Below are 27881 nucleotides of genomic sequence, written 5' to 3' on the forward strand. Positions count from 1 at the left end.
GCACGTCCCACCGGGAGGAGGCCTCGGGGAAGACCCAGGACACGCTGGAGGGATTACGTCTCTCGGCTGGCCTGGGAASGCCTTGGGATTCCCCCGGAGGAGCTGGAAGAAGTGGCTGGGGAGAGGGAAGTCTGGGCCTCCCTTCTGAAGCTGCTGCCCCCGCGACCCGACCCTGGATAAGCGGAAGAAAATGGATGGATGGAGTCACTGCAAAGGAAGTTATACATATTACACAGTGAGAAATGTATATTTATGAACTATCCAAATTAAATACTTAGCATTGAAATCGGGCATGGAACTACAGTACCCACAATCCCATTCTGTGAGCCGCAGCTTCGAGGAAGTGTGAAGAAAAAAAGGAAAACAGCGAACCGTTGGGTAGCTGAGCATGTTGACAGCTGTTTAGCAGTGAAACAGAAGGTTATCATCATTTGAGCAGCTTGGAGTAAGAGGACAGCTGAAAATGACCGCCGAGGTTTTCTCCTATGAGAGTTTGGTTCATGCTGTGTCAGGAGCCGTGGTAAGTTAGCTTCACTTTCACTGCTTCTTTCATTTACTATGAAAGAAGCTTTCTTGTCAGTTACCTATAGTGACATATGACCCAGCCGAATAAAAGTTAATTTGATAACTATGTAGATATTATTATGTCTTTGATTTTTGAGGTGGTGTTGTGCTATAGAAATTTGCGTCGCTTTAAATTTGTAATTTTCTTAGCTGAGTTCGGTGTTGTCGTACAAGGGTCAGTCTTGTGTTGAATGCTGACTTCGGTCCGTTTTAGGGAAGCGTGACTGCGATGACAGTATTCTTCCCTTTGGATACTGCCAGGTTACGGCTTCAAGGTAAGACGTGGACGAGTAGTTTCCTTTGCAGATGGAGTTTAAATGCTAGATATTGACAAAAAAAAATTCTTTGCGTTCAGTGGATGAAAACAGGAAGGCCAAATCCACACCTGCTATTCTGGCTGACATTGTGAAAGAAGAAGGACTGTGAGTGAAATGATTGTAACAAATCACAACTGAATTATGAGAGAAATGAAACGGCATTTCTGCTGCCTCTCTGCAGACTAGCTCCCTACAGAGGATGGTTCCCTGTCATCTGTAGTCTTTGCTGCTCCAACTTTGTCTACTTCTACTGCTTCCACTGGATGAAGGCCAGCTGGCTGAAGAGCAGGCAGTCAACCCCCAGCACTGACCTCATTGTAGGCATTGTTGCAGGTAAACCGATCTCCTTCTATATCACAGAAAGCTTTCTTGTGTATGAGTAAGTCTACAAACAGATAGTGAGGTTAGCTTTACATTTTTTATCGATATGTTTTCCAGGCGTTATAAACGTTCTACTGACCACTCCTCTGTGGGTGGTCAATACCCGGCTGAAGCTCCAAGGCTCCAAGTTTCACAATTCAGACATCCGGCCCACAAACTACTCTGGTATCCTGGGTAAAGGGATTTGCTTTGAGTTCACATTTCCATGGAGAATCAGTCGTATTCTGAACTTTTTCAGATCTTTGTTCAATTACTGCCACAAACTTTAGTGTATTTTGTTAAGCTTTAATGTGTTTTTATTCTGTATAAATAAAAAAATTAAGTTTGGTATGTTTTTGCACAAATATATTTTTAGACGCACCTTTAATTTTTTTCTGTCTCTGCTGAAGAAAAACGTCCACACAACATATTTTGCTGTATGTGCCAAGAATGATGTGCAGTAAGTTTGTATAAACCCCCAAAACATTGTTTTTTTTTGTCTAATCTGACCAGCGCACCTTCTTTTTCTTGAAATGTACATTATAATTTTTACATATACATGTGTAAAAAAAAAAAAAAAAGTATTTTCACTTCCCAATTACCCGCACTACTACTTTGTATTGGTCCACCACATTAAATGCTTCGAAACAGCATTGATGTTTACGGTTGTAACATGTGGAAAAAGTTCAAGGGACATAAATATTTTTGCGAAGCACCATTTGACATAACCTTCTCTATGACTTCCGCAGATGCGTTTAAGCAGATCATCCATAAAGAAGGTGTTGGCGCCCTCTGGAACGGCACCTTCCCATCCCTGCTGCTGGTGCTCAACCCCGCTATTCAGTTCATGATTTACGAAGGTCTGAAGAGGCAGCTGAGGAGAGGGGCTTCCAGGGAGGTGAGCTTGGAAGGTGGTAGCAGGATTCTCACGTTATCTGGACGGAAAGAGGCTTGGTAATAAAAAAAAAATACGACAGATCTTTTCTTCCTTACCCTCTAAGCTTTCATCTCTGGAGGCCTTCATCATCGGCGCGGTCGCCAAAGCCGTCGCCACCACTGTTACGTACCCACTGCAGATGATGCAGTCCATCCTCAGGGTGGGTCTCACTTGTATATCCATCATTACTTCATCGAAAGAACTGGAGGACATTTTGGCTCCAACTGTATGTTTTCTCCATACTTTCCCTAACGACAGTTCGGCCAGGTCAGCACACCGACAGAAAAGTCGACGCTGCTGTCCAGCCTGCAGACCCTTCAGGGTCTACTGGTGAACAGAGCCAGGTGAGTTTTCACAAACTACGCACATCTACGATGATTACTTTGAAATTGTTTCAGAATGAATTATGATTTGTTGCATTATTTTGAGATGGAGCACATGTGTGAACTTGCAAGGGAATTACCAGAAATTTCTCAGGAAAAGTGAAAAAGGGTGGAACAACCAGTCTAGAACTGGTTTTTAAGCCCTTCAAGGTTACGATATACAGGAAGCAGGAATTTATGTCTCTTTTTATTGTTTTTTTTTCACGTGAAGAGATTATAATCCTTCCCGTGGTAACTTTCTATTTGCCACTCTTAAATATGGACCAGACTTTTTTTATTAAGCACGACTAGTACTTTTCCAGTCAACAAACGATCTCACTTAGTCTGTTGATTCAAATTGGTTGCACTGGATTTAATTTAGGGGTGTCAGAGTAAAAGGAGCTAAGAACATTTTTCTATTTATATTGTAGCACCACACAAAATATGCAAAAGCTTAAGAAGTTTCAACGATTTTGCGAAGCACCGTAATTGTTCGCTAGCAGACCAACAGACTGTTGTGTCAATCATGAATTGCAGCCCAAATACATCTCGTCTTCACAAATTGTCCCGTTTTCAACCGGTTTCTCTGCTGCAGGAAACACGGCGTGTCGGGTCTGTTCAAAGGCCTGGAGGCCAAGCTTCTGCAGACCGTCCTGACTGCTGCCCTCATGTTCCTTCTCTATGAGAAGATTTCCAGCAGCACCTTCAGAGTTATGGGACTGAGCAGCGGCCACTACAAGAGACGCTAACCAGCAACCAGAAATGCAACCCTGGACACTTAACAACAGAAACACACTGTGATGATGACCGGACCGGACAGGACCTCATTTTTAAGAATATTTCACTAAACAAATGATAAACCACTACTGATGTTTTATGGTGATTTTCTTCTGTTGGAGTTAATTCATTTTTGTCTCTGTGATCCACCAGGTCCGTTAACCAGTTTCAGGACCCGATCAGAACCCCTGAGTGTAAATTACCTTGAGAAATAATGAGATTTGGTTGTATATAAAAGCAGGCTTTAATGCCGAAAAATGATCAAATGTTACAAGACACACATCATATAAATGGATCAGATGCAGAGTTACATTCACTCTGTATCTGATCAGCTGGACGCTGGGTATGACCCCAGCGTCCAGCGCTGGGGCCACACTTAGCTCACCTTATGGATGAAACCAAGTGAGGCAAGGATTGTAGCGCGAGTTTAGCTTTTTATTCTTCTCTGCAATCTGTTCCCTCTCTAAAGGGTAGTCTAATCAGTTTCAGTCTGTTTACGTATGGCAGACACACATACACATGGTTATGTAGATAGAACCAACAAAACTTCTGTTTTTGTCTTGAAAGAAATTAAAGGATGGTGATTTAAGAAGTGTGGTAATGTTGCACATCAGATCTCCCCCTGTAAGTGTCTATACTCATTCAATTTTTCCCTCAGCATTAATAACACGAGTTCCTCATTTAGGTAATTGGTTTTCAGTCTTATTGACTTTTCATCGTCAATTTGATAATGTAGAAATACAGAGACAGGGAAATAAGGTATTTCCATTGGTGATCCCACAGTAAACATAAACTGGTTCACATCAGATTTTAAGGTTGATTGTCTATGTGGTTTATGAATTTGTTCAGCAGCTCTCATTAAACCTAAACTTTGATACCGACTTCGTAAAAGCAATCAAATTGTTCAGAAAGGTGGAATATTTTTTGTCTTTTTTGTCCACACCTGATGTTTGTTGAAACTTTATTAACCATTTTTTCAGTATCTTTTGATATTTAGACAAGGATTATGTTGACAGTTATGTTCATAATCCCCTTTGAATAATCTGAGACTTCAAATGCGTTCAAAGGCTTTTAAAGGTTTAAAATGTGAAAATCAAAGTCATTTACAAACATCAGGAGGTCTAGAAATTGGACATGTATTTCTCCATACTATTCATATTCCCTCAGATTTTTCTCTTATTTTCTGTACCATTTCTCATTGTAGAAAGTGTTCATCTGATCGAAATTAACTTGGTAACACTTTCAAAAATACACTGAGCAATATGGTGTCTTGATCAGGTACAAGAACTTCATATAAAATGTGTGGAAAAGCTATCAGTCCAAATTAAAACCTTAAAATATTATTGAGGCAAAGGAAGAACTGCCCGACAGTTCTACCTGGCTACTGTAGAGCAAATTGAGAAAAATGTGACATTCAGTATGAAAAACTATTAACAGCTTAAAGAGCATGATATAATTTTAAAGTAATTAGTTCAGGTTTAAGCATTTATTGCAATTTTGAATAAACTTCCTATTATCCATATCTATCTTTGTCTAAAGGTACATTATGCTGTAATTTAAATAATGCTGCCGATAGACCCATATAGTTTCTCCACTGTGTGACAATAAAGGATATTCCTAATCTATTATAAGGTAGAAAAATGAAAAAATCTTTAAAACGCCTTCAGAAAGTAGACTGCTCCACAGTCACTGGCCTTTGGAAACCTTAGAAGCAATTAATAGCTTTAGACAATAGATCAAATTAAAGATATATTTCACTCAATGTAAACAGCAGTTATTGAAAATGAACCAAAGATTTTTCCTGCCACCTGGTGGACTGATTTGATCATTTTAATCAATAATCACACAGAAACATACTGTAGCGCTTCTTTTTCATACCCCTTTCGTTTATATGATGTAATATAAATATGTAGTGCATCTGGGGCTGCACAGTGGCGCAGTTGGTAGAACTGGTGCCTTGCAGCAAGAAGGATATGGGTTAGATACCCGGCCCCGGTCTTTCTGCATGGAGTTTGCATGTTCTCCCTGTGCATGGTGGGTTCTCTCCAGGTACCCCGGCTTCCTCCCACAGTCCAAAAACATGACTGTCAGGTTAATTTGTTTTTTCTAAATTCTCCCTAGGTGTGACTGTGTGTGTATGTGTGTGCATGGTTGTTTGTCCTGTGTGTCTCTGTGTTGCCCTATGACAGACTGGCGACCTGTCCACGAACGTTAGCTGGAGATAGGCACCAGCAACCCTCCCGACCCCACCAAGGGACAAGGATGTACAGAAAATGGATGGATGGATGGATGTAGTGCAGAGCGTGGAGTCTTCTTGGTCTCGGACATGTCTCCTGGAATCACAGAGTTTGAATAATAACACAAAACAGTTATTTTTTAAATTATCCTGCGTTTAGAAATATCAATCTCGGCAGCGTAGAAGAAAATTGTCAAACGTTAACTGTTCAAAATAGTGTGCTTTAAGGGGTCGAAAAAATTAGAAAGGTACTATATTAGTTGGGTTCATATTTAGCTTCAGGTTACTGTTGTTCCGGTAGTCTCGCAGAGTCCGAACGTTTTCCAGAACACTGACTGAGGCGTGTGAAAGGTTTTTACGGAAGCCCAACCGTGCCGGTGAACACCAGAGCACAACACATGGATCAGCCATGACAGCATGCGCAGATCCCACATCTGAAAAAGGCGTAACTAGCGTGCTGTGGTCCTGACCTCGGCCCATCCATATACTATCTAGATCTGTGGCACTCCAACCGTTACGTGACGCTATAACCGGCAGTACTTCACACTTTCGTCGTTACGTAAGCACTTCACTGCCGAGACGCTCCCAAACAGTTCTAAGCTTTAGCTCCTTTTTTCCATCAACATGAACTCAACAACCGTAAAAGAGTCTGAGAAGACATGCGTCTTGTGCTGCCAGGACATCGACATCTTCGCTTTGGGTAAATGCGATCACCCGGTGTGCTACCGCTGCTCCACCAAGATGAGGGTACTCTGCGACCAGAAGTACTGCGCCGTTTGCCGCGAGGAGCTTGACAAGGTGCGGATTATACTTACTACTCTGGCCCGGGGCTGGAGCTAGCTAGGCCTCAACGTCATGTTAGCCTCCCTAAGTATTAAAAGCTGCTTCCGTGTAATAGTATCTTAAAAGAATTTACAATAGGTATAACTGCGACAGGAAATGATATAGTGTAGCTTTATTGTGTTTAAATTACGTTTAGTAGCTGTCACTCGCCGAGCAAAGCAGGTAATGCTAACATCAGCACAACAGTATGTGTTGGTTTATCAAGTTAGGTACTATTACGTAACAAAGTGGCTTCAGTGTTTATCAATGAATGAAGACATGCTAAAAATGTTATCTAATATTTTTATGTCTTAATGTCAATGTCTTAATTTAGCGTCACATCACTAATATTGTAATTAACTTGCTAATTGCTAATGCCCGACTAGTAAACATTTACATTTTGGACAAATGTAAGGGAAACGTGAGAGATTTCAACACTTAGTGATGTTAGGTTCAAACTGCAGCTTTATTCTTAAATACGCAGAGATGCTTTAAATGGACAATATCAGTAGATAGGAGGGTTCAGGGTGTCGTAACTTTCTTTTGAGGTGACTGGGAACTTAAAAAAGTAGAAAAACTATAAACAACCCAAAACTATTTTAAAAAGCTAGACACCAGTTTACACATCAAATAAATCGCTAAACATCATAAAATCTTCTCAAAAGGTGATGTTAAACAATTTGTACTTCATGATTTGTAACTTGATTTAACTTTAAAAATGTAAAAGATAAACAAGTATGTCCTTTATCATAAGGTTGGACTACAAACTCTGGGTTGTATTCCTTCCTGGTTTCTAGAAAATATAGATAACCAAGACAGAACATCCACTTACTGGAAAATCTCTAAAAGTTGAGTCTGGAAAGGTGTGAAACCTGATTTAGGATTTCTGGATTTAGTCAGGATATAGACGTAAAATTTTGTAAAAGGAAATTAACTCATCGCTGTCTCCTAACTCTCTCTGTGTGGTTTAACCTGGTAGCTTCTCTATTACCAGAAAGTTGGTGTTTTCTTGAAAAATGTAAAATTTTAAACTGAATATGTCATGGCTGCAGTTTACCTCAGAATTTGTTTTAAATCAATCATCTTCCATATTGGTAGCATCATGAACATTAAGTTTTTAGTTTAAAGTTTAAACAGCTGTTTTCCTTTTGTTTTTAAAATAAAATTTAACTTTTTGGGTGTCATTAGTTGAACCTTTCCTGTCATGCTCTTCCAGGTGGTGTTTGTTAAAAAGCTGAAGACCTTTCAGGCTCTGCCTTATCAGCAGTTTCCCTTTGAGAAGAGATACGACATATATTTTGTTGACGAAATAACCCACTCTCAGTACAGGTATGGAAAGACTCTGCTCTTACTGTTTTTAATGCCCTGGGGTTGTTATAATGCTTTAAAACACAAGATGCCAGAGTTTTGCATGCCTGATAATTTAGCAACTAAGATATTGAAAAAGTAGCATTAACTGAAATAATTGATTGGGGGCTGAGGGGAGGAAACGGCTTCACTGATGTTTTAGTTTCTCCTACAGAAAACAACTGTTTCTTTTGTAGTAGTATCTGGTTAGCTAGCACATCTGTATACATGAATAACAGACAAACTACCAACATTTCTTACTTTAATAAGCAATTTTTTTTCTTTTTTGTGCACGTAAAACTGTTGGTTGTTGACTCAGAAAATGCAGCAGAAAATCTCTGTTTTCTAAAGTGTCCATGTTGGAATCAGCTGTGTTCGGCAGGTTTGTGCACACAGACTCTGGTTTTGCTCTCATTGGAAATATTTAAATTATAGGCAAATGGAAAATCAAAGTTTAGTCCTTCTTGACTCGTGTAATGCTTCTGCTCGTTATGTTTATATGCAGATCAGTTTGCTGAATGTCAAGGCTTGGATTAGCATGTGTACCATAAAATACTTCATAACTATAGCATTTAGTTTTGAATGTTATAATATTTTAAGACTAGTGTTTCAGCTGCTCTCTTTTAAGCACTTCCTTCTAAATCAAAGGCTTTCTCTTTCTGCAGTCAGGTCACATGACACAGACAGACACGAAGCGGCATCGACAGTTTCCATTTCACTGTAAATGTAACTGGAAGAGGTTGAGTCATTGGATGAACTAAATAACGGGCACGGCCTATTGCACAGTTTTGCAGAGCATGCACACAAATATAGTCTGTGCAAAATGCAGCTGCTGGTCAAACTGGAGCTGCAGCTGAAATAATAACGGACTATAGACTGACCCTCATTTGATTGAATAAAACTAAACTGTGGCAAAAAATTGCAGACAAAACTTTTTACAACGGTTTATGAGATGAAACAGTTTTTTCACAACTCATGTTGGAATGTTAGAAATACCTGATTTCCAGAGGGACTAAAAGCTTGATGTAATGAAGTGGCTGAAAACAAGCCACTTACTTGTTTTCAGCCACAAGTAAGTGGCTGAAAACTCATCAGCCACTTACTTGCATTCTTGTAAGTGGCTGAAATATTGCAGCTGGTGACTCTGTGGTCACAAGGTGGCGATGAGTTTTCAAGCTGTGGATTCAGAGTTTAAGTTTGCTTTTTCTTGATGTGTTTTTATTTTTATAATCAGGCGTCTGCTGCTGTCGGAGTGCATCCAATGTCCTGAGCCTAAAGTTTTCTCCAGATTTGAGGAGCTGGAGCAGCACATGAGGAAGCAGCATGAGCTTTTCTGTTGCAAGCTCTGCTCAAAACATCTCAAGGTATATGAGCTCCTCCCTGATCCATAAAAATCCAGTATTTCTGTCGTAAAATCAGATCAGGTGGTTGTAGTAGAGCTCTGTTGTTGGTCGCAAAAAGTTTATCCAGTGATCAAATATATTAAAAAGTGAACTGTGTTCTGAAAACCTGCCGCCTCTCCAGATCTTCTCTTATGAGCGGAAGTGGTATAACCGTAAGGAACTGGCGCGGCACAGAGCGCACGGCGATCCGGACGACACGAGTCACCGAGGACACCCGCTCTGCAAGTTCTGCGACGAGCGTTACCTCGACAACGACGAGCTGCTCAAGCACCTGCGCAGGGACCACTACTTCTGCCATTTCTGCGACGCGGACGGCTCGCAGGAATACTACAGGTGTTTGCAGAAGAATGAAAATCCACCCGCGACGCGTGTGTTTCATCGCGTTCCTGCTTGAGTTTCTTACTGGCCCGTCTGTCCTCAGTGATTACCGGTATCTAAGCGAGCACTTCAGAGAGAGCCACTACCTGTGCGAGGAAGGACGCTGCGCCACGGAGCAGTTCACGCACGCGTTCCGCTCCGAGATCGACTACAAGGCCCACAAGGCTGCGGCGCACAGCAAAAACCGAGCAGAGGCCCGGCAGAACCGCCACATCGACCTGCAGTTCAACTACGCTCCGAGGCAGCAGAGGAGGAACGACGGTGGGTCATTGTGGTCTTGTCGAGCTAAAAAGACGTTCCTGAGGCGGTGGGCTTGAATAGTCGTGCTCTTCTTTAGGCATGGTTGGAGGCGAGGACTATGAGGAAACGCGGCATAATCGAGGAGGACGGGGAAGACTGCAGATGGGCCAGAAGAGCTGGAGATACTCCCGGTGAGTTTGCATGATCAGCCCTGGGATCCATTGAAAGTTCCCTTGAACTTCAGCAAATGTCAACCACAAACTTGGATCATATTACATATTATGCTGCGTTTTACCAGCATTTAATTTGATATGCCAACACAAATCAGTGTGTAATAGGAGTAAAGCAGTACTGCAACTCTCTTTTGATTTGAGTTGGCTTCCCTCTCCAGATGGTACAAAATGCTGCTACATGACTTTTAGCGAGCAATAGCAAACAAGAACACATACCTCCAGTTTTGGTGGGGTTTTCTTTACTGGCTTCCAGTTCAGTTTCGTATGTTATTTTTTATTATTATTCTTTTTTCTTTTTTAATTCTCTTAATAATCTCACCCCTTATTTGTCGGAGCTGCATCAACCTTACGTACCATTGATTGGTCTTGGATCAGATGAAAATATTCTTTTTTGTTTAAAAACACACTTTTCCCCCATTGGCTTTTAACACAGAGTGAGTTATCATAAGGTACTTAACGTATGTGCGTTAATCTTTTACTTTTTGTATGTACTTGTGTTTATTTATTTATTTATTTATTTTTAAGTTTTATTTACATTTTTTATTCAGTTAAGTCTAGGGATGAAAATAATTTATAATATAAAAATTTGTTGCAATGGATAAACTAATAACTTCCACTTACGGAACTTAGTGTTGTAGTTTGGCCACCATCCAGAAGAGGGCGCCGCTGGTCATCCTGAAGCTGAGCCGGCTCTCGGATGTAGAAACAAATATGGCGGCCGGCCATTCCAAACCGGGAAAGAGAAACGATCCAGAGTCCGACATGAGATGCAAAATGCACTTTTACGCGGTTTTGTTTTGAAATATTAACACTCAAAAAACTCCTTTAGTTTCACTTTTTTTTTAGATTCTGTCGTAAGTTAATGCACTTGATCAGTGGTGCAACTACACATTATTCAGGTGGATGCGAAAACGTAGATCGGGATAGAGTGAAGGAGCGACCCTCACTCGCTCTCCCATCCCCCATACCCACTTTTTGCGCCACTGCACTTCATGGAGCCAAGTTTTAATATTCCTTCAAAAGCAACCACATGACAGTACTTCTGTATGAATGCCTCTCTGTTAATGGGAAATTAAGTGTTTCAAATATTTTATTCTTTTCATCATTTGGTTTTCTATTTGGCAACCTAAGAGATTCATGGTTTGTTGTATTTTATAATTATGTCTAAGCTCAATAATTTCAGAACCACGATTTAGTTTATTCAGTCAGTATTTAATACAGCAGACACAAATAATGTTGAAATTTAATGTGTTTTTATTTAATTCAGTGTATTATGAAAAATTTATCCCTTTTTCTCATGTTGTGGAAAGACAACATGAAAACATGAGTTGTCTTTTTCTTGACAACTCAGGTTTTAAGAATATGGCAACTTATAAATTAATCTTTAGTCAGCCAACTTTAGTTCATTAATCGATAACTTGCATTCCTAGTTGAGTCCTGCTGCACTCAGCCTATCCTGTCTTCACATTTCACCTCCAAAGCTCCATTTCTAAGCTGTTCGTCTTATCTGTGCAGGGAAAGAGAAGAAGAGGACCGTCAGGTCGAAGCAGCTTTAAGAGCATCAATGGCGATGCAGAGGCAGACGGAGCGGGCCGCCATGCTAAGGCAGATGGAGCGACCGATGACGCAAAGGCAAACAGAGCGACCGATGACACAAAGGCAAACAGAGCGACCGATGACACAAAGGCAAACAGAGCGACCGATGACACAAAGGCAAACAGAGCGACCTGCGATGCAAGAGAGGAACACTTCAAAACACTGTAGAGACGAGAGGATGGAGAGAATAGAGCCTGAAGAGCCCAGACACCTGACTGGACCGATCAAACCAAGCAACAAGCCTCCAGGTATAAAAATAAAATCACAGTAACTTTATCTTCTTCTTCAGATTACCAACTTTGTCTTCAATGTTTTGTTTTGGTTTTTTTGTAACAGTAAAAACAATGAAGAGCTCTAATCCAGGAGACGAAGACGACTTCCCCGCTTTAGGAGCCTCCGCCGTAGCACCGATGTAATCCTCAGCTCGCCAAATGAACTCATCATCTCATGACAGTCAGTTGTTGTGCTGAAATGTCTCCCGTGTGTTCTCGTCCCTCCAGCACGAAGCCGGGTCCTGCAGCACCTGCTGCTGCGGTGCTGAAGGAAGAGGAGTTCCCGAGTCTTTCCAGCGCTGCGGTTTCCTCCCCGATGACCCCTGCTTATTCGGGACAGCCGAAAAAGAACTCCTCCTTCCAAGAGGAGGACTTCCCCGCTCTGGTGCCCAAAGTTCGGCTTCCCAAACCCGCGGCGAGCGCCAACTCGGCGTGGTCCAACAGCACGGCTGTGGCCAAACCGAACCCTCAGCTTCCTCCTCCCTCTAGAGCTCCGCCTCCTGTCTCAGCCACTCCCTCGGGGCCTCAGCTCCTCTCTTCTTCAAACTCGTCATCCTCCCGCAAGAAGAAGAAAGTTGGGGAAAGAGAAAAGGCGACGCCTCCCTCTCTGTCTGACGACGACGACAGCGGCGGCGGCGGAATGACGCAGCAGGAGTTCCGCTCGGTGCCCACCATGCTGGACATCTCCTCCCTGCTCACCGTCAAAGGAGCCAACAACAAACCCTCCGCGACCCCGTCCTCAGCAAATCCGCCCCCCAACCTGGACCCCCACTCCTCCAAAGCCGGCAAGAAGAAGAAGCAGAAAAACTCGGCCGCCGCCTCCGTGTCAGCGCCCGCCGTTTCGGGCACGGCAGCGCCGGTGAACGAGATCTCCGTGGAAACGGCTGCGCAGAAGGAAAACGTCCCCGAGAAAACCTGGAGCAAATCGCTGTCGAGCGCCGTCACGGCAACCAGCGTGTCGGCCAGCGGTCCTGCTGACGCGACGTCGGCCGTTTGCAGAGATTCTCCGAGGGTAACGACGCCGCCTGTCGTGGTTCCGGCGCCGGAGCCAGAGGAGGAATTCCCTGCTCTCATGACCAAGAAACCTCCTCCAGGTGAAACTTAGTAGCCTAGTTAAAGTCTTCTGTCTGCGGAATAAGCAACTATAAACTTCAATTCATGTTATCTGGATTTTAATTGTGTTTTATTTTAATTTATTCGTCGGTTTCAGACAAAGTGATATTTAGAATCTGAATTAATGACAGCAGTAATATACAAACCTAAACGATTATACAGTTCCTAAACATTAAAAGGTTACTAAAAACAGAAAAGGCGACCAAAACGAGTCCAACGTTGATGCAACTCCAATGAAGCAATCAAAGAACGTTTGAGTAATTGGAGTTTTTAAAAATCGGTTTTATTCGTCCACTGAGTCAAAGTATAAAGAGTGAATTCCATCATTACCTGAAAATGTAGCTTTTTATGTTCAGGCTTGTTGCTTATGTTCAATAGTGACTCCTTCACCACTACAACAAAATATTTCTTTGACAGGCTCAGAGTTTTATTAGAGGACATAAAGCAGCTTCATAAATCAGAGTTAGGTTGTTAAACAATTTAAGGTGTGAGAATCTGAAAATGCAAGAAGTACCAAGACACGGCCGTCCATCTTAAATGACTGGTTGGCAAATGAGAGCGTTAATCAAAGAAGCAAAATTGACAGCAACGTTAAAATTTTTGACATTCCAAATGCCGTGTGTGGCAGAAAACTCACCCGTATTGAGCAACATGGTCGTAGCAGCATCATGCTGTGGGGATTCTTTCCTTCAGTTGTGAACAGGAAGATGGATGCGGCTAGATGCAGGGCAGAGAACTTTAAAAACCTGTGTGTTTTTTCCCTCTTATGCTTCAAAAATATCTTCAACTTTGGTGTACCAGAGCAAATTCCACCAAAATACAATCAAGTTTGTGGTTGCCATGCAACAAAACGTGAAACATTTAAAAGAGTTTTAATGGATTTGCGAGGAATAAACAAAAATCAATCGGTCTATACCGCCGTAATGGTTTCTCTGACCACCAGACTTTTTTGATTCATTCAAGTACGTCTCGTATACTGGGGTGTCTTAATATCAAATTATCGTCAAAGTGACGTTAAACCTTTTTTTTATTCTCAAATGTGTGCACAGTGTTCTTAAAGAACAAAATCCAAAACAACAGTAGGTGTGTTTCCATTACAGACATGCCGCGATGTAATCCTCCTGCCGGTTCCTGTCATCATCTTTTCCACCGTCTGTAACATCCCACTGTTAATCACATTAGACGCGTGATGCGAAAAGTGTTTCCATTGTAGTTTTGCGGAATACAGTAGTTTTGATACAGCCAAAAAGACATGTCATCCAACTGCAGAAACTGTTTTATCAAATGCGTGTTCTTTGTAGTTCCAATTTGCTCAATTTTGAGGTCGACAATGCAGCTGTTCACCATTTTCAACTTGCTTTATTGTTTTATCATCCGTCCATCCAGTCAGTGGCTCCACCTGTTCGTCCTTATTGTATATATTTGGGTCATTTTGTCTTGAATCTTAATTTTTGTGTACCGAAAGGCTTTATAAGAGCAACTAAAGGGATTTTTTTTAATGAAAGTTTGGATAATCAAAGTGATACAACTGTAAGTCTAGAGGGTGAAACCTCTGTGCTCTTCACAATCTTTTTCATTCATCAGTCAAACCTCGTAAGTCAGGCGACTCTGAAGCAAGTTGTTAATCAGTTATTGAGCTATGAAGTCTCCCAGTGTTTGATCTTGACATTGTGGTGTTTGCATGCGGTCACAGTGCAGTCAGGGTTATCAGTCAAAACAGCTGGAAGCGTCGCATAAATGTATAAAACCTACAGAAGGCTTGTTCTGCTCCGATGAGTAACATTTGGAGCATGTTGTGGATTACAACTGTATCCACACGGTTTGGTCCTGGTTAACTATCGAATGTGAATAAATACGAGTACTTGGTGTCGGTATAGAATAGGTAAGCACGTCTCTATTTTGATGACGGACGTCAACAGATCTGACCAAACACCGTAAAACATTGGCAGGCTGCTTAAACTACCTGGGCGCTTCAGATCTGATGCCATCTCCTCAGGTGGTCCGAAGAGCTGCGACTGTAATCTGTGTTTATCCGACAGGGTTCAAGACCTCCTTCCCGGTGAAAACCACAGCACCGAGCCCGCCCCCGGCGATGCCCCCGCCTCCGCCCGGACTGGGAAGCTCAGCCCCGAAGCCCCCGCCAGGCTTCACAGGAATCCCCCTCAACAGCAACGTGGTGGAGCCCGCAGTCAGCCTGTGAGTAGCTGTTAGGAATATCGACTCCGATTACCTTAATATCTGGACTATCGAGCGCACCTGAATATACGGTGCACCCGCTAACTGTAAAAAAATATTTTACATATAGAGGCTGCACTTGTATGCAAGTTGCAGCTGTCCATGCTGACAAAAGATATTCATGCAAAAAGATTTTTTTTTTTTTTTAGCCTACTAGAAAGTCAATGACTGCTGTCTTAATCTTTCTCCTGCGCAATAAAAACCATTATACTCGTCTCCTTCAGTGTCATAACTGAAAATCCTCAGAATTGCTTTCTGTTTTATTGTCTTGTTTTATCCTTCTTCTTTCAGACCCCCCAAAATGCCGACTAATGGCTATTTGGTGCCGGACGACTTCCAGCAGAGAAACCTGGAGCTCATCAAGTCCATTAAAAAGTATCTCCACCACGACGAGTCCAGTTTCAACCAGTTCAAAAACTATTCGGCTCAGTTTAGACAGGTAACGTCGGCGCCTTCGCCATTTTGTACTCAATAGATTATATAAGTGAAATGACTTGACCAGTGGAACCTGAACAATATATTAAGGAATTATTTACCTTAAACAATCTCCTGCATCTTGCTGAAAAGTTACTTCCAAGTTGGTTTTATTTTTATTTCAAGTGAACTAAGAAACTAGAAACTAAATGGAAAATACTTGTCAGTATTCTGTGGTTTTGCAGTGTTGTAGGTAAAAAAAAAAACCCTGACCTGACTGCTTCCCTGTTTTCTGTAACCGTCTCCTCTCCGTTTCCAGAGCGTAATCTCGGCGGCCCAGTACCACCGCAGCTGCAAGGACCTGCTGGGCGACAACTTCAACAGCATCTTCAACGAGCTGCTGGTCTTGCTGCCGGACACCGGCAAGCAGCAGGAGCTGCTGAGCGCCCACGCCGACTGCAAGGCGCTGGAGAAGCAGTCCGGCGCCAGCGGGGGCAAGAAGAACAAGAACAAGAAGAACGCCTGGCAGACGCCCGCCACGCCGGCCAACACTGCGGCCGAGCTGGACTGCCAGGTGTGCCCCACCTGCCGACAGGTTCTGGCCCCAAAAGACTTCAACTCCCACAAGACCCTGCACATCACCGAAAGCGAGGAGTTCCCCTCCTTGCAGTCCATCAGCCGCATCATCAGCTAGCCCCGCTGCTCCCTTGCCCCCCGTCAGTTTACGTCTGTTTCCGGGCAACATTTCAGCTGCAGCTCTGTGAAGGCGTGGCAGAGGCAGCAAGCCCGTTTGCCGTTTACGAAAACAGAGGGAGCCTCGGGCCTTCCTCTGAGGCAGATTATATCGATGCGTTGGTCCAGTGGTTTTCCGCTTCCTTCGAGGACGTCTCCAGCTGGCACTCACTGAGAGCGTCTGTAATCAGAACTGTGACTATAATAATAATAACAATAATAATAATGGAGGAAGTTGGGTTGCGGTCTGGAGAGGAATTCAAATGATTGATTTTTTTTTTTTTTTACCTTGCTCTTTTTGCTTTCACTTAAACGGAGAACAGCACTTTGTCTTGGTAACATGAGTCATTATGAGCATGCATGGCAGCGGTGCCGTTTGGTTAAACAACTAAGCAATTCAGTTCCAGTAATTAGCATCGTATTTATTTAAATATAACAGATTAATTGCTTAGTTTTTGCTGCTTAATGCCAGAAGGTGGTCAGCCAGCTCATGGTGCAAGGATTTTCTTTTTGTCATGATGTGACAGAAAATAAGCTGTTTCTGATGTTGGAACAATTTTTTCTGTTCATATTTAAAGTGTTATGAACTTTTTTTTTTTTTTACATTCACACTCATTCCGTTCATATCCCCATCCGGTAATCTTGGCATGTTCGTCATCACCATCATCACCAGGGCTGTTGTACTGTACGAGGTTTCAACGAAACAAACTCGTCTTCAGTCCTCTGCTTCTCCTTAAGAATCACTGGGAAATGAGACTGAGGTAGTTTGACTTTAGTCCCAGCTTTAAATTATTGCACATTTTACTATGATTTGTCTGACTGAAGAAACTTAACCTCCATCAAGCACCTTAATGTGTCGACACAAGTGCCAGCGCTTCTCCTTCTGTTTTGAGGTTTCTGGTTTTGCCCGGAAATCGTACATCAGTGCACTGTTTTCCATCCACTTCCAATAAAGCTGATCGCATTGTACATCTGTCTCATCACTGTTTCGAGTTCAGTCCGTCATATTCCAGCTGTATTGGACTGAACAAAAAAAATAAGATTATAGAAAAAAGACCTGTAATAGAAAAAAGTTAGTTTTTTCTATTTTATGTAAAACATTACATTAAATCTGTAATGTGTGTTTTTTTGTTGTTGTTTTTTCCTTTTAAAGGGGCAGTATTATGTTTTCCAGGCACATAATGCAATTTCAGTTATAAAAATGCTGTATTAGAAGTGTGCCGATCGATCAGCCACCGATCATAATTGGCCGATTTCCGTGAAATCGCCGATCACGGTCTCTTGCTGCTGATCACTGAGAGTGAATGGGGATGTTTGCGTGTTGCGGCGGAAAATCACCTCTGGGGTGAAGCACGTCAAAATGCATCAACACAACGAGTCTAACATGGCATTTAAAAGAGGAGCACTTGACGGAGTTTGGCTATATCTTCGAGGCTCAATGCAGGAAAAAAAAAAGACATCCGGAGCGGCCAGATAGCAGGTAAAGCAGCGCACAACACTCACCCGGATTAGCATGACTGTCAGAAAGCTAAACAAATACCACGAAAAATAATTGAAGTCTTTGAGCTAGCGGAGTAAGACGCTGGTTCTGAGATCGGCCTCATGGATGATCGGTATCGGAATCGGCAGCCAAAAAATCCCGATCGGAACATCCCTATACATGTTTCACACCATTAAAAACATTTTAATATCAGATGAAGATAGCTTGAGTTACATTTGTAGGGAGAGGGGGGAGGGAGGCAATCCAAGCTAACCTAATTTTGTGTGGAAACGGTATCTCCTCTCGGCTATCAAGCATTTGCCATAAGATTTGCTTTAGATGATTGCCCTGCTAATTAATTTAGGTACATTAATGTTGCAAACTGATGCTGCAGAGGAGAATTCATGATTTCATTCAATTTGTAAAGTTGTCCTGATCCTGAAGAAACAAAGCGGCTCCATTATAGTAGAACCACCAAGTTTGCCTGCTGGTATAACATTATTTGGTGAATTTAAAATGATTCTGAAAAACTATGGGTTGTTTTTCCCCACGAAGAGTTAATTTACATACCAAAATCTAGTTTGGATTTTTTTTTTAATGTTTATTTTACTTGAACTTGCATCTTTGTGTAGTCGTCGTCCATTTTGAAGGGACACAACTTTCTGAGTTCCTTGAAAACCGTCATCTAAAATTGTATTTCAGCTTCATAATTGTGAGGTAGAAGTAAGATGTAAAGTGATTATCAAAAATTACAGTCAAAATTTCAGTTGTGCTCTTCAAAAATCATGTCTCCTTCTAAATAAGTTGCTCTGTCTGCAGAAGAATGTGCTCCAGCCAGATTAAACCTGAGTAGTATTGCTTCCCCTTAACACAGCATGCTGACGCTCAGACATGGTGGTGGAAGTATCATACTGTGGGGATGCTTTTCTCCAGACAAAGAGGTTGCAGCTTTAATAACAGAAGCAGCCAAGAGACCCACTGTATCTCAGGAGGGGCATCAGTTGACACGGCAACTATGGTAGTTGTGACCCATACTTACTGTGAAACATGATAGTGGCAGCATCATGGTGTGGAGACACTCACACCACATTTTTCAGAATTATATTTTCAATCAAATTTAAAAAATGATGTGTCCTGACGAAGTCTTTCTCTGCTGCACGTCCACGTCCTCTTGAGTGCAGCCACCGCTGAAATAATGACAGAAACAGGCAGGCCAAGAGCGATTTTTGTTGTTTTTTTTATTGGCGTGATGTCAGACTGCAGTCCAGATAACAGACAGTGACACACATCTCTGTACACAGCGAGTTTACACTGAAGAGGCCGTACAGCTTCAGAACAGGAGGAAATAACTTAGAAACATGTTAAAGGGCTACAAAAACCAACGTCCGCTTCGTCAGTCAGCGAGAATCCTTGTGTTATTTTCAGATTTGTTTTAAAGGGCAGGGGCTGTATGGGACGGACGTATTGTAAAAATCCATGCAACTTACTGTTCTGGTACCACTGACGGCTCCAGCTGAACTACATCTAACAGCCTTTTCATCACTTCAGCTTCACAAAACAACAGAACGATGGCGTAAAACATCGACGTCGGCCCTGTTCTCCACAAAGTATTTGCAAAAAAGGAGTGCAGTCTAGGTAATAAATAACTCTTTTTGATAATATTTTCTTCTTTTCAGTAGCACAGGACAAACCGGACCCTGGACAGCATCACACAAGAGTTCCATTTACTTCATGAACATACTGAGGTTTTTTTTTTGTTGTTGTTGTTTTTTAAAGACTTTTTTCGATTTTTTTTTTTTTTTATTATTATTATTTTTATTTATTTTTTTTTACAATCAACCAATACCACATAGTGTACATAGGGCAGAGCACAAAACACAGAGAATGCTTGTATCATTATTATTATTAGAATTATTAATAATCATCATCATCTACCACACTGACTGAATAAGAGACTGAAGCACTGAGAACGATAAAACATCCTGACCTGACAGCAACCCAAATTCATTACATTAACCCAAAAGGGACTTAAAGCAAAAACAATTATGCTTATTTTCCCTCCCCCTCTTAAATAATATCATTATGATTATTTCCCACCACATGAAATGTCTTCACCTCACTTTTTAAAGTTTAAATTCACTGAATTGGGCCAAACGCACCAGGCGGGCAGGTCGCTGTAAACACGGTGACAGTCAAGTCAGTCAACCACCAGGGGGAGTAGTCGGGTTCAGACGCGCAACATAAATTACTTGTCCACATGATTCCGTGCATGTTTGATAATTAGTTTTTCCTCGTCTGAATTTAGAAATTAAGAAATAAATGAAAAGTGATTTATTATTTTTATGAAAACAGAAAATACTAAACTGAAGGACAAGCTGTGGGGCTTTTTTTTATATCCAAAACGGACATTTAAATTTGTTTGAGTTTTTTTTTTCACTCAGCTTTCATTTCTACCAACCCGCTGATGTTCCCTGATGCAGAAATATCAGCAACCGGAAACTGTTTTACACATTTAAACACTTACTCAGCTACATGTGTAAATTATATGAGTGATCTCCAGGATCACAGTGATGAAGAAAAACACTGAGTGAAGAGCCAGAGTTCTGCTTTTTGGGGACTTTTTTTTTAAAACTCTACTGCCTGCTCGTAAAAGCTCTGTGAAACGCCTTGGAGCCAACTTAAAAAATGATTTATTTTTATATATTTAATGAACTCTATACAAAAGGTTTAAGTGTTATTAAGTCCAACTTGCCAAGCTGACTTTTGAGAAAATATTAGTGTGAGCCCACTGTTAAAAAATAAGTAAATAGCTGAAATAACCCATTAGACGAGACTTCTGAGAAGAGTCTTCACATTTGGTGCTTATTCAAAACAAATAGACCTCTTGAGTTCATGCTTTGGACTTTGGATAACTTCAGTACAATTTAGGATGAATTATAAACAATCCAAGTTAGCGCGCAACAAGAAGTTTGCTAAAACTGTCTCAAAAACATGTGGAGGAAGGAAAAAAAGGTTTATTTGGCAAAAACTCAGACATCAGTTATTCTCCTCCTGCGTCCTGATCTCAGTTGCTCTCATGTGAACCCCTCATCACAACGACAGATCGATGAATGGCAAGAGTGTGTGTGTGTGTGTGTGTGTGTGTGTGTGTGTGTGTGTGTGTGTGTGTGTGTGTGTGTGTGTGTGTGGACCACAGCACAGAAGTGATGGTGCTATATACATCGGAGCAAACGGTGACCCATATCCTCCCGACATCAATCCATGTCATGATTTAACCCCCTCAGATCTAAACGCAGGACTGGAGGATTGACGGATCAGACGTCAACTCTAGGTTCATTCTTCTTTCTTTTGCCTGAGACTTGATCCGACCTCAGCAAAAGCTCGTCTGTATTCTAACCTCTAAAGAAAATGCTGTGAAAACTACCAGAGCAATAGCAAACACAGGACAGTTTGGCAGCTTTAAAAAAAAAATACATGGAAACATAAAAGGACCCGATTTCTCCAGAAAACCCCTACACACCTCGTCTTACGCTCTTACCATAGGATGCTGTCTCAGATTACACACCTCGTTTACATTCTCATCCACTGCAGATGGATTATGGACGTTTGTTTTGCATTCAAAAATGCAAAACAAAACGTACAAAAAAACTCAAGGGTTCCCCTAAAGAAAATTCTGCCCAAGGCCTGATACAGATTTTGCTCGGCTCTGCCGGAAAGTAAAACACTGCATTGGAGAATTGAGTTATCATTGTTATCAAACTGAACTGCCTACAAGAATGAAATAAAGCCTCAGAATTAATCTACGGGGACAAAGCAGAGAAGAAATATTCTCCGCTGTGATGCTGTTTACATCTTTGAGGATTCCTAGAAAGACCCTAATTCTGGGACTGATCATTTCAATTTCGAGAGCTGCTCATTTGTTATGCATGTTTGTATTAGAAACTTTCCAGGATAAGGATTTTACAGGAATTTCAGAAGTGTGTTATTTGAGACAGAACCTACAGTTGACCTGCCCTGACTACGACCTCTCTACCTCCAGTACAGTACAGTGTGTGCCTACCCTACAGTACATAAGAAAGCGAGATATTGCACTAAGTCACTTTCCGAACAATATGGCACTTAGTTGATCTCTACATCTGAAAACGTACAGATTCAGAGCAGATGATCGCCAGCTGGGAGCTCAGGAGGAGTTATCAGTGCAGCTTTAAAAAAAAAAAAAAAAAAAGATATAAAAAGAAAGAAAACAAGAGCATTCCCAGTGTTTGGCAAGAAAAGGGGACACCTGAACGAATGAAAGCAACAAGATCAAGGTGCTCCAAGAGAGCGCCTTTAAAACAGCTTTGTTGTGGTGGAAATTGTTCAGCACTTCATCTCTTTCTTTGACAAAATGGTTTTTGAAACACCTTACTCGCAACCCGCTTCTGTTTTCCCTCCTCTGGTTTTGATTTCGATTTATCTGCGCTGATGCAGGAGGAAACTCCTTTCTGCAGGTCTAGAAAAAAGGCAGATAAAGCTGGAATGTTCAGGAGGGGTCAGGAAACGAGAGGAGGAAACAAAGAAGCAGACGCCTGACTATTTTCTTCTTTTTTTTTTTGCCTTTTCTAACAGCGACTGAAAATTGCGCCCCGGATCAACTCATAAACAGCTTCACTTGAAACAGAAACCACAGAAAGCTATTTTCTCTCTCATCTGCAATTCTTTCACCGTCACGTCCGTCTGTCCTAGTAAATGGGAACCTGGTATGTGGGGGCCGTGTTGTTCTCGGTGAAGGGCGGGCTCTGGTAGGCTTCCGTGGTCTTGGCCGGGCCGCCGCCCGGCGAATTGGACGGGTACGGCTGGGTGGGCGCGGCGCCGTCCATGTGCTCAGTGGTGAACAGGGTCATGTCTGTACCCAGAAGGTACTTCTGGACTGCACGTACCGTTAGGCCAGCCTGCAAAGGGCAGCGGAGGGGGCAGGGACGATAAAGTAGAGTAAATTATTCAAGATGCTGCACAGTCAGAGTGAGCTCATCAAAATCAATAGCCAGGATTTCATCCACGTAAGAAAATCCATCAAACACGACTGGCTGAGCTAAATTATGCCGAATATGAAATGTAAACAAACTGGTGTCTTCTGTTTTCCAGTTTCTTTAGAGAATACCTTGTAGTTTCTTTGAAATAATATGTCTTGTTAAGAAATGATAAGTATTACTATGTTCAAAACCCAAATAGGCGCTCAAGCTAAGCTAAGACAACTTAGCTTTAGCTAGCTAGTCGTCTTAGCTTGTTTTCTTACTCAAGGCAAGAAACCAAGTTAGCTTAGTGCTTAAGCTAAGCTGACTTAGCTTTGCTTAAACGAATTTCATCTGGGTAATGTCCAAAATCCACGCAATAACTCAAAAACTGTCAGCACAGAGAAACATGGTCCTAGTCACTCACATACTAAAGAAAAAAAAAAGTTTAGCCTTTTGGTTTAATTTCCTAGCACGGCCAATGGTAATCACCTAACTTTAGCCTGGCTGCTAACCAGATGGCTGTCTGTTTGCAGTACAGATTGAGATGTCTGAACTTTTTAGCAAAATTATCAGCCTTCACCACAAAAACATAGATTTTCGTTTTTCATTTAAAAAGAAATCAAAAGTCTGCTCATTGGTGACCTTTGTTTTTGTTTTAAATGATAAGCTACATAAGCATTAAGCCAGCCGATGTCAGAATCACTGTTTTCAAACAGTGGGACGTCGGGTATAAAAAGACGTCCTGCTTTATTTCAAGAGCAGCGCTCTGATTTGCAAATCCTGACTGCCAAACGTTCCCTACCGACACCCCAGAGGCTAGGCTGATCTGGAAACAGGAAATGACTAAAATTCCCCAAAGCTGATGTGCAAGACTGATTAAAACTGACTAGAAACATTTAGATTAATATCTGGTCCTCAAGAAAGTCTACGTTGCTGTCAAAGTTGCTCTCATTTCACCGTTGTTACACGTTAAATGTACAGAGTAGAGCTGCTTTTAATGTTGGGTGATAAGATCGTAGGTTTTTAAAGACACAAAGACAGGTGAACTAATCTTCTTGAGGCAGAAACTGATCCATAACTTGGAGGGAGTAGTCCACCATTTTCCAATTGATTTCTAAAAACATCCAACAGTACCACACCATCTACAAAAAAGCAAACCAGACACCATCCTTTCCAAGACTTCACCTTGAGATGTTGTCCATCAACCCCGCTAACAGAATCAGTGAAAAGGAGCAGCACCTGTTGGCAAACACTTTCGATTTTGTGCTGAGCAAACGGACACGGCTCTTGCTTTGGTTGTACAAGGACTTGAAGACGTGATAAAGGTGAAGAGACAGTCAGCACTGCTCCAAACCCTGTTTATGGGACCCATTTTATCAATTTCAAAATCAGTTTTTTGGCATTTTTCTTCCGGTGCGTGCGTGGTTTCATAGCCTTACCCATGTGACTATGGAGAAGAAGGAGAAGGCGATTGCTGCCCGTGCTGCGTCCGCTCCCTGGTTGAGAGGCAGATCGTCGACTTTGGTCCGAGACCACTGATTGGCTAGGAAACAGAAACTTACAAAGTACAGAAAGGTCCAAAAACCTGCAGGAAACCAGCAGAATAAAGAAATGTTATTTCCAAGGAAACTCGTTTGATGCTCCTGGCAGGAACAACCTGAGGTCCATTATTTCCCATTTCTCACTTCCTTGAACTGAGAATAAATATTTTAGGAATAAAAAAAAAACTACTCTCATTTCTTTAATGGATGAAACCAGATTACAGTTTCATTTCACCAAATGTTTACATGATGTTTTGGAGAACGTACTTTCAGCTTTAGTCAGGTTTCATAAATTCTCATTGAATTTGTATAATGCTCACCTTTGTTTTCAGAGAAAAGCAACACCTATTTCTGCCTCTTACACTACCGTAGGAGGGATTAATATCTCTTGAAACTTTTTTTTATTTAGTTGCACTACAACTTCAAACCTAAATGTTTAATATTATTCTGACCTTATGTAACAAACCAAGGTAACGTTTGATTCTGAAACTGAAAAATGATGTATATGGGTTTTATTTTTTTATGAAATCGCCGGGGTTATGTCTTTACTGGCTTTGCACTTTTCTGTCCATTCTTCTTTGCAAAAGAATGTAAAGGTGAATCTCTGCCATACTCTCAAATATTTTTGCTAACTCAAACAGGTTTTCTTCTCCTATGGTTCGAGTTAGTGACCCACAGCATGACGCTGAGGACGATGAATTCAAGATAACGTGCATTGTTGGTTTTCCTTCTTCCACACGTGTGTCCTGTCCCCTACTGCAATGTTCGATTTGACTTGCTCTCACCTGAGAAGCCAATCTCCAGCATCACAGCCTTCTTCCTGTCTTTGACCGAGCTGATGGAGGAGAACTTGTAGTCGAGAAGGAAGAAGAAGGAACACGCCAGCAGGCCCACCAGGCCCACAAACACGCCGTAGTTGCAGGCGTCGCCGTTCCTGTTGAAGACGCAGTGGAGGCGCTCGCTGCCCAGGTTGACGTAACCCTCGTTCACGATGGAGGCGAAGACCACCAGGGAGAATATCTGTGGCAGGCAGGAAGAACAGGAGGCAGATGAGTTAAAACGTGCAAATTTAGTATGAAAAATATCAGTATTGTAGGGTGAAATTCTCTTTTTTGTGCTTAGAAACTTTGAAAGCACCGTGCTCTAAAAGCCCCTCTTTGGCATTAACCTAATTTCTGCTTGGCCTTTTTTTTTTTTTTTTTTCTTCTCTGACTGACTGAAGATGAGGATGCTTCACTTCCTCTACAGAATCAAACTCCCCTGAACACCAAACACACGAAACAGAAGTGTGCCACCGGCTTGCCGTGTTCGTCTCACAGCATCGAGTTAAAGCTTTTACCATGAAACACCTAGTTCCTCATCCAGCCTCTTCTCTTTGTTCACAACCTAAACTCCAACATGCGTCAGCTGACCGGCAATCTTCAGCTTAATAAGGCCATGTGACACATCAACACAGAGAGAAAAATGCACTCATACTGGGGGGAGTCTGGGTCATATGATGAAGAAAGGACACACAATGGGATAATGTCAGGCCCATGTTCTAACCTCATCACATGAGCGGACGTAATCTGAGCAGAGAGACGCGCAGGAGCTCTGGGTTTATCAGTGGGATGAAGCAGCGTTGAGCGTCATGGCAACGCGTCGTTGAAGTTCAAAACGATAGTTTTCTCAGGTTTCCTGTCCTTTCCACTTAAATATTATCTTAATTTTTTATTATTTTTTTAGAAAAGTTTTCACGTATTTTTAAAAAAGCAACAAAAATGAAAATCACTGGCAAAAAAAATGAAACAGATTTATTCTGTTTTTGCTTTTTTTTTTTTTTTAGCCGCACTTGAATGCTTCGGATTTTGAAGGAAATTCTAATGTCATACAAAGATAACTTGAGTAAATGGCAGAAAGTAATTTTTGAACGGGGATTTTTTTTATCGAGGAATAAAAAAAAAAAAATCTATTCAAACAGACATGGAACAAGGTGAAAATGCTAAATTATGTTCTTATCAAATTATGTCTTAGTAGCCTTATCCATCCCTGCAGAATCATCCATCCATCCATTTTCTTTACACCCTTGTCCCTTATTGGGGTCGGGAGGGTTGCTATCTCCAGCTAACATTCCAGGTGAGAATCAAATAAAAAAAATTTTTTTAATACTTAAACAGAACCTGTCTGACAAAATAAGCTACTATAGCTGAAAAAGCAGTAAAACCTTTGTAGAGAACCTTAAATTGACAAAATAAATAAAATCACAAAAAAACATTGTTGGCACACTTGCTCACTTTAAAACCAACTATGATAAACACACAACACAAAAATATTTGGTGGACCCCCAAATTAAATTCTGCCCAGGGCTCCAGTCAGCCTTTTGCAGGCTCTGGATTCATTACATTTCTAATCTTGACTGATCTTCAATATTTCTGCTGGAAATATTTATAGGTTTTCTGTGTTACAAGAATCTAAGTAAAAAATGTTATGGCCCATCTATAAAAACACAAACACACACACACACCGCACTCTGTTGTCAGAAGACGTAAGATAATGCAACGCAGTGCACGCACTTCATTGTTCCACAAACCCCTGGGCCGCTAAAGACGAGCTCCTTCGCGGAACCCAAACGTCAGACCACGACGCATGTCCGTGGTCCTGCGTGCGTAATGATGCTGGCGGACCAATCACAGGTGAGATGGCGAACGACAACCGTGTAGGGTAAATCAGTAAAACCATCAGCTGGAAATTACATTGCAAATAAAATAAAAAATGAAAATAGCGTTTAACTAAACCATAAAATAATCCAAAATAGTAGCATCTAGTGTGTGAGTAATTTGGTTAATTTGATGGATAATTAGCCTGAATGTCTGATTCTCTGATCCGATTTGCTGTGTGCGCGCGCGCGCGCGTCTGTGTGTGTGTGTGTGTGTGTGTTGTGCTGTGTTTCTAAAGCGGTGCCCGGTGAGGTGTAACCTGGAAATAACAGCACCGGGCAACAATAGGTCAGTTTGTACCCCGGAAAACATCTGTAGTGGAAGCAGTTATGGACGGTGTCAGCCAAACAGCAGGCCCTGGTAACACCCTGCACCAGATTTCTTGAAACACACACACACACACACTCACAGCAATTCACCTTCATTTTTTTTTTTACGTTTCTATCCGCACACCCCGCTGCCCAGTTTTTCCCCACACACGCACGAACAGCCACACTAATAACAGGCTGAAATGCAGCACGCAAACGGAACATGTCTCACCCAGGAGAGCACTCTCAGGATGGTCTGCGGCTGCTTGGCGAACGTGATCGGGTCCACAGCGGTCCCGGTTCGGCCCGCTCCGAACGATCCCACTCCGTCCATCTTCTGTGTGTGTGTGTCTCTCTCTCTCTCTCTCTCGCTCTCCCTCTCTCGGTGTGTGCGCTCTGTGCGGCTCCACGATCATCCGGCTCCGCGGCAGGATGGATGCGCTGCTGCGCGCTGCTGAAGGGACTGGTCCTGCGCGCTCCCAGTGGCGCGGGGACGAGCACCAAAGACGGGCGCGAGAGAGAGA

General features: G+C 42.0%; 3 protein-coding genes across 3 annotated transcripts; 2 read left to right on the top strand and 1 right to left on the bottom strand.

Annotated features, from left to right (window-relative positions):
• The first annotated feature begins 333 nt into the window (after nt 1-333).
• On the top strand, nt 334-3406 carry slc25a17 (solute carrier family 25 member 17). The gene is made up of 9 exons (XM_008415709.2): nt 334-520; nt 779-839; nt 920-986; nt 1063-1214; nt 1320-1436; nt 1991-2139; nt 2243-2338; nt 2437-2522; nt 3136-3406. The coding sequence occupies exons 1-9, from the start codon at nt 464-466 to the stop codon at nt 3287-3289; spliced, it is 939 nt and encodes a 312-aa protein (XP_008413931.1). The 5' UTR covers nt 334-463; the 3' UTR covers nt 3290-3406.
• A 2296-nt stretch (nt 3407-5702) lies between these two features.
• Nucleotides 5703-17307, top strand: znf598 (zinc finger protein 598). Its single transcript, XM_008415708.2, has 12 exons — nt 5703-6351; nt 7592-7704; nt 8957-9086; nt 9247-9458; nt 9547-9764; nt 9841-9934; nt 11492-11820; nt 11909-11984; nt 12073-12938; nt 14997-15153; nt 15484-15631; nt 15926-17307. Exons 1-12 carry the CDS (start codon nt 6178-6180, stop codon nt 16298-16300), a joined length of 2892 nt encoding a protein of 963 aa, XP_008413930.1. The 5' UTR covers nt 5703-6177; the 3' UTR covers nt 16301-17307.
• A 1732-nt stretch (nt 17308-19039) lies between these two features.
• On the bottom strand, nt 19040-27844 carry syngr3a (synaptogyrin 3a). The gene is made up of 4 exons (XM_008415707.2): nt 27590-27844; nt 25139-25373; nt 24252-24397; nt 19040-22749 (listed from the first exon to the last, which is right to left on the bottom strand). Exons 1-4 carry the CDS (start codon nt 27689-27691, stop codon nt 22540-22542), a joined length of 693 nt encoding a protein of 230 aa, XP_008413929.2. The 5' UTR covers nt 27692-27844; the 3' UTR covers nt 19040-22539.
• Nucleotides 27845-27881: the final 37 nt, after the last annotated feature.

The sequence above is a fragment of the Poecilia reticulata genome, linkage group LG8, assembly GCF_000633615.1.
Source record: "Poecilia reticulata strain Guanapo linkage group LG8, Guppy_female_1.0+MT, whole genome shotgun sequence".
NCBI lineage: Eukaryota > Metazoa > Chordata > Actinopteri > Cyprinodontiformes > Poeciliidae > Poecilia > Poecilia reticulata.

Bases quoted from the DNA above. Each gene is read 5' to 3' on its own strand.
- slc25a17 (XM_008415709.2), top strand. From the start codon at position 464: ATGACCGCCGAGGTTTTCTCCTATGAGAGTTTGGTTCATGCTGTGTCA. The intron at 840-919 runs GTAAGACGTGGA...CTTTGCGTTCAG, and splicing joins TGCCAGGTTACGGCTTCAAG to TGGATGAAAACAGGAAGGCC. The intron at 2,140-2,242 runs GTGAGCTTGGAA...TTACCCTCTAAG, and splicing joins GGAGAGGGGCTTCCAGGGAG to CTTTCATCTCTGGAGGCCTT.
- znf598 (XM_008415708.2), top strand. From the start codon at position 6,178: ATGAACTCAACAACCGTAAAAGAGTCTGAGAAGACATGCGTCTTGTGC. The intron at 11,985-12,072 runs GTAATCCTCAGC...TCGTCCCTCCAG, and splicing joins GCCTCCGCCGTAGCACCGAT to CACGAAGCCGGGTCCTGCAG. The intron at 15,154-15,483 runs GTGAGTAGCTGT...TTCTTCTTTCAG, and splicing joins GTGGAGCCCGCAGTCAGCCT to ACCCCCCAAAATGCCGACTA.
- syngr3a (XM_008415707.2), bottom strand. From the start codon at position 27,691: ATGGACGGAGTGGGATCGTTCGGAGCGGGCCGAACCGGGACCGCTGTG. The intron at 25,374-27,589 runs GTGAGACATGTT...TGCCTGCCACAG, and splicing joins TCCTGAGAGTGCTCTCCTGG to ATATTCTCCCTGGTGGTCTT. The intron at 24,398-25,138 runs GTGAGAGCAAGT...GGTTTCCTGCAG, and splicing joins GCTGGAGATTGGCTTCTCAG to GTTTTTGGACCTTTCTGTAC.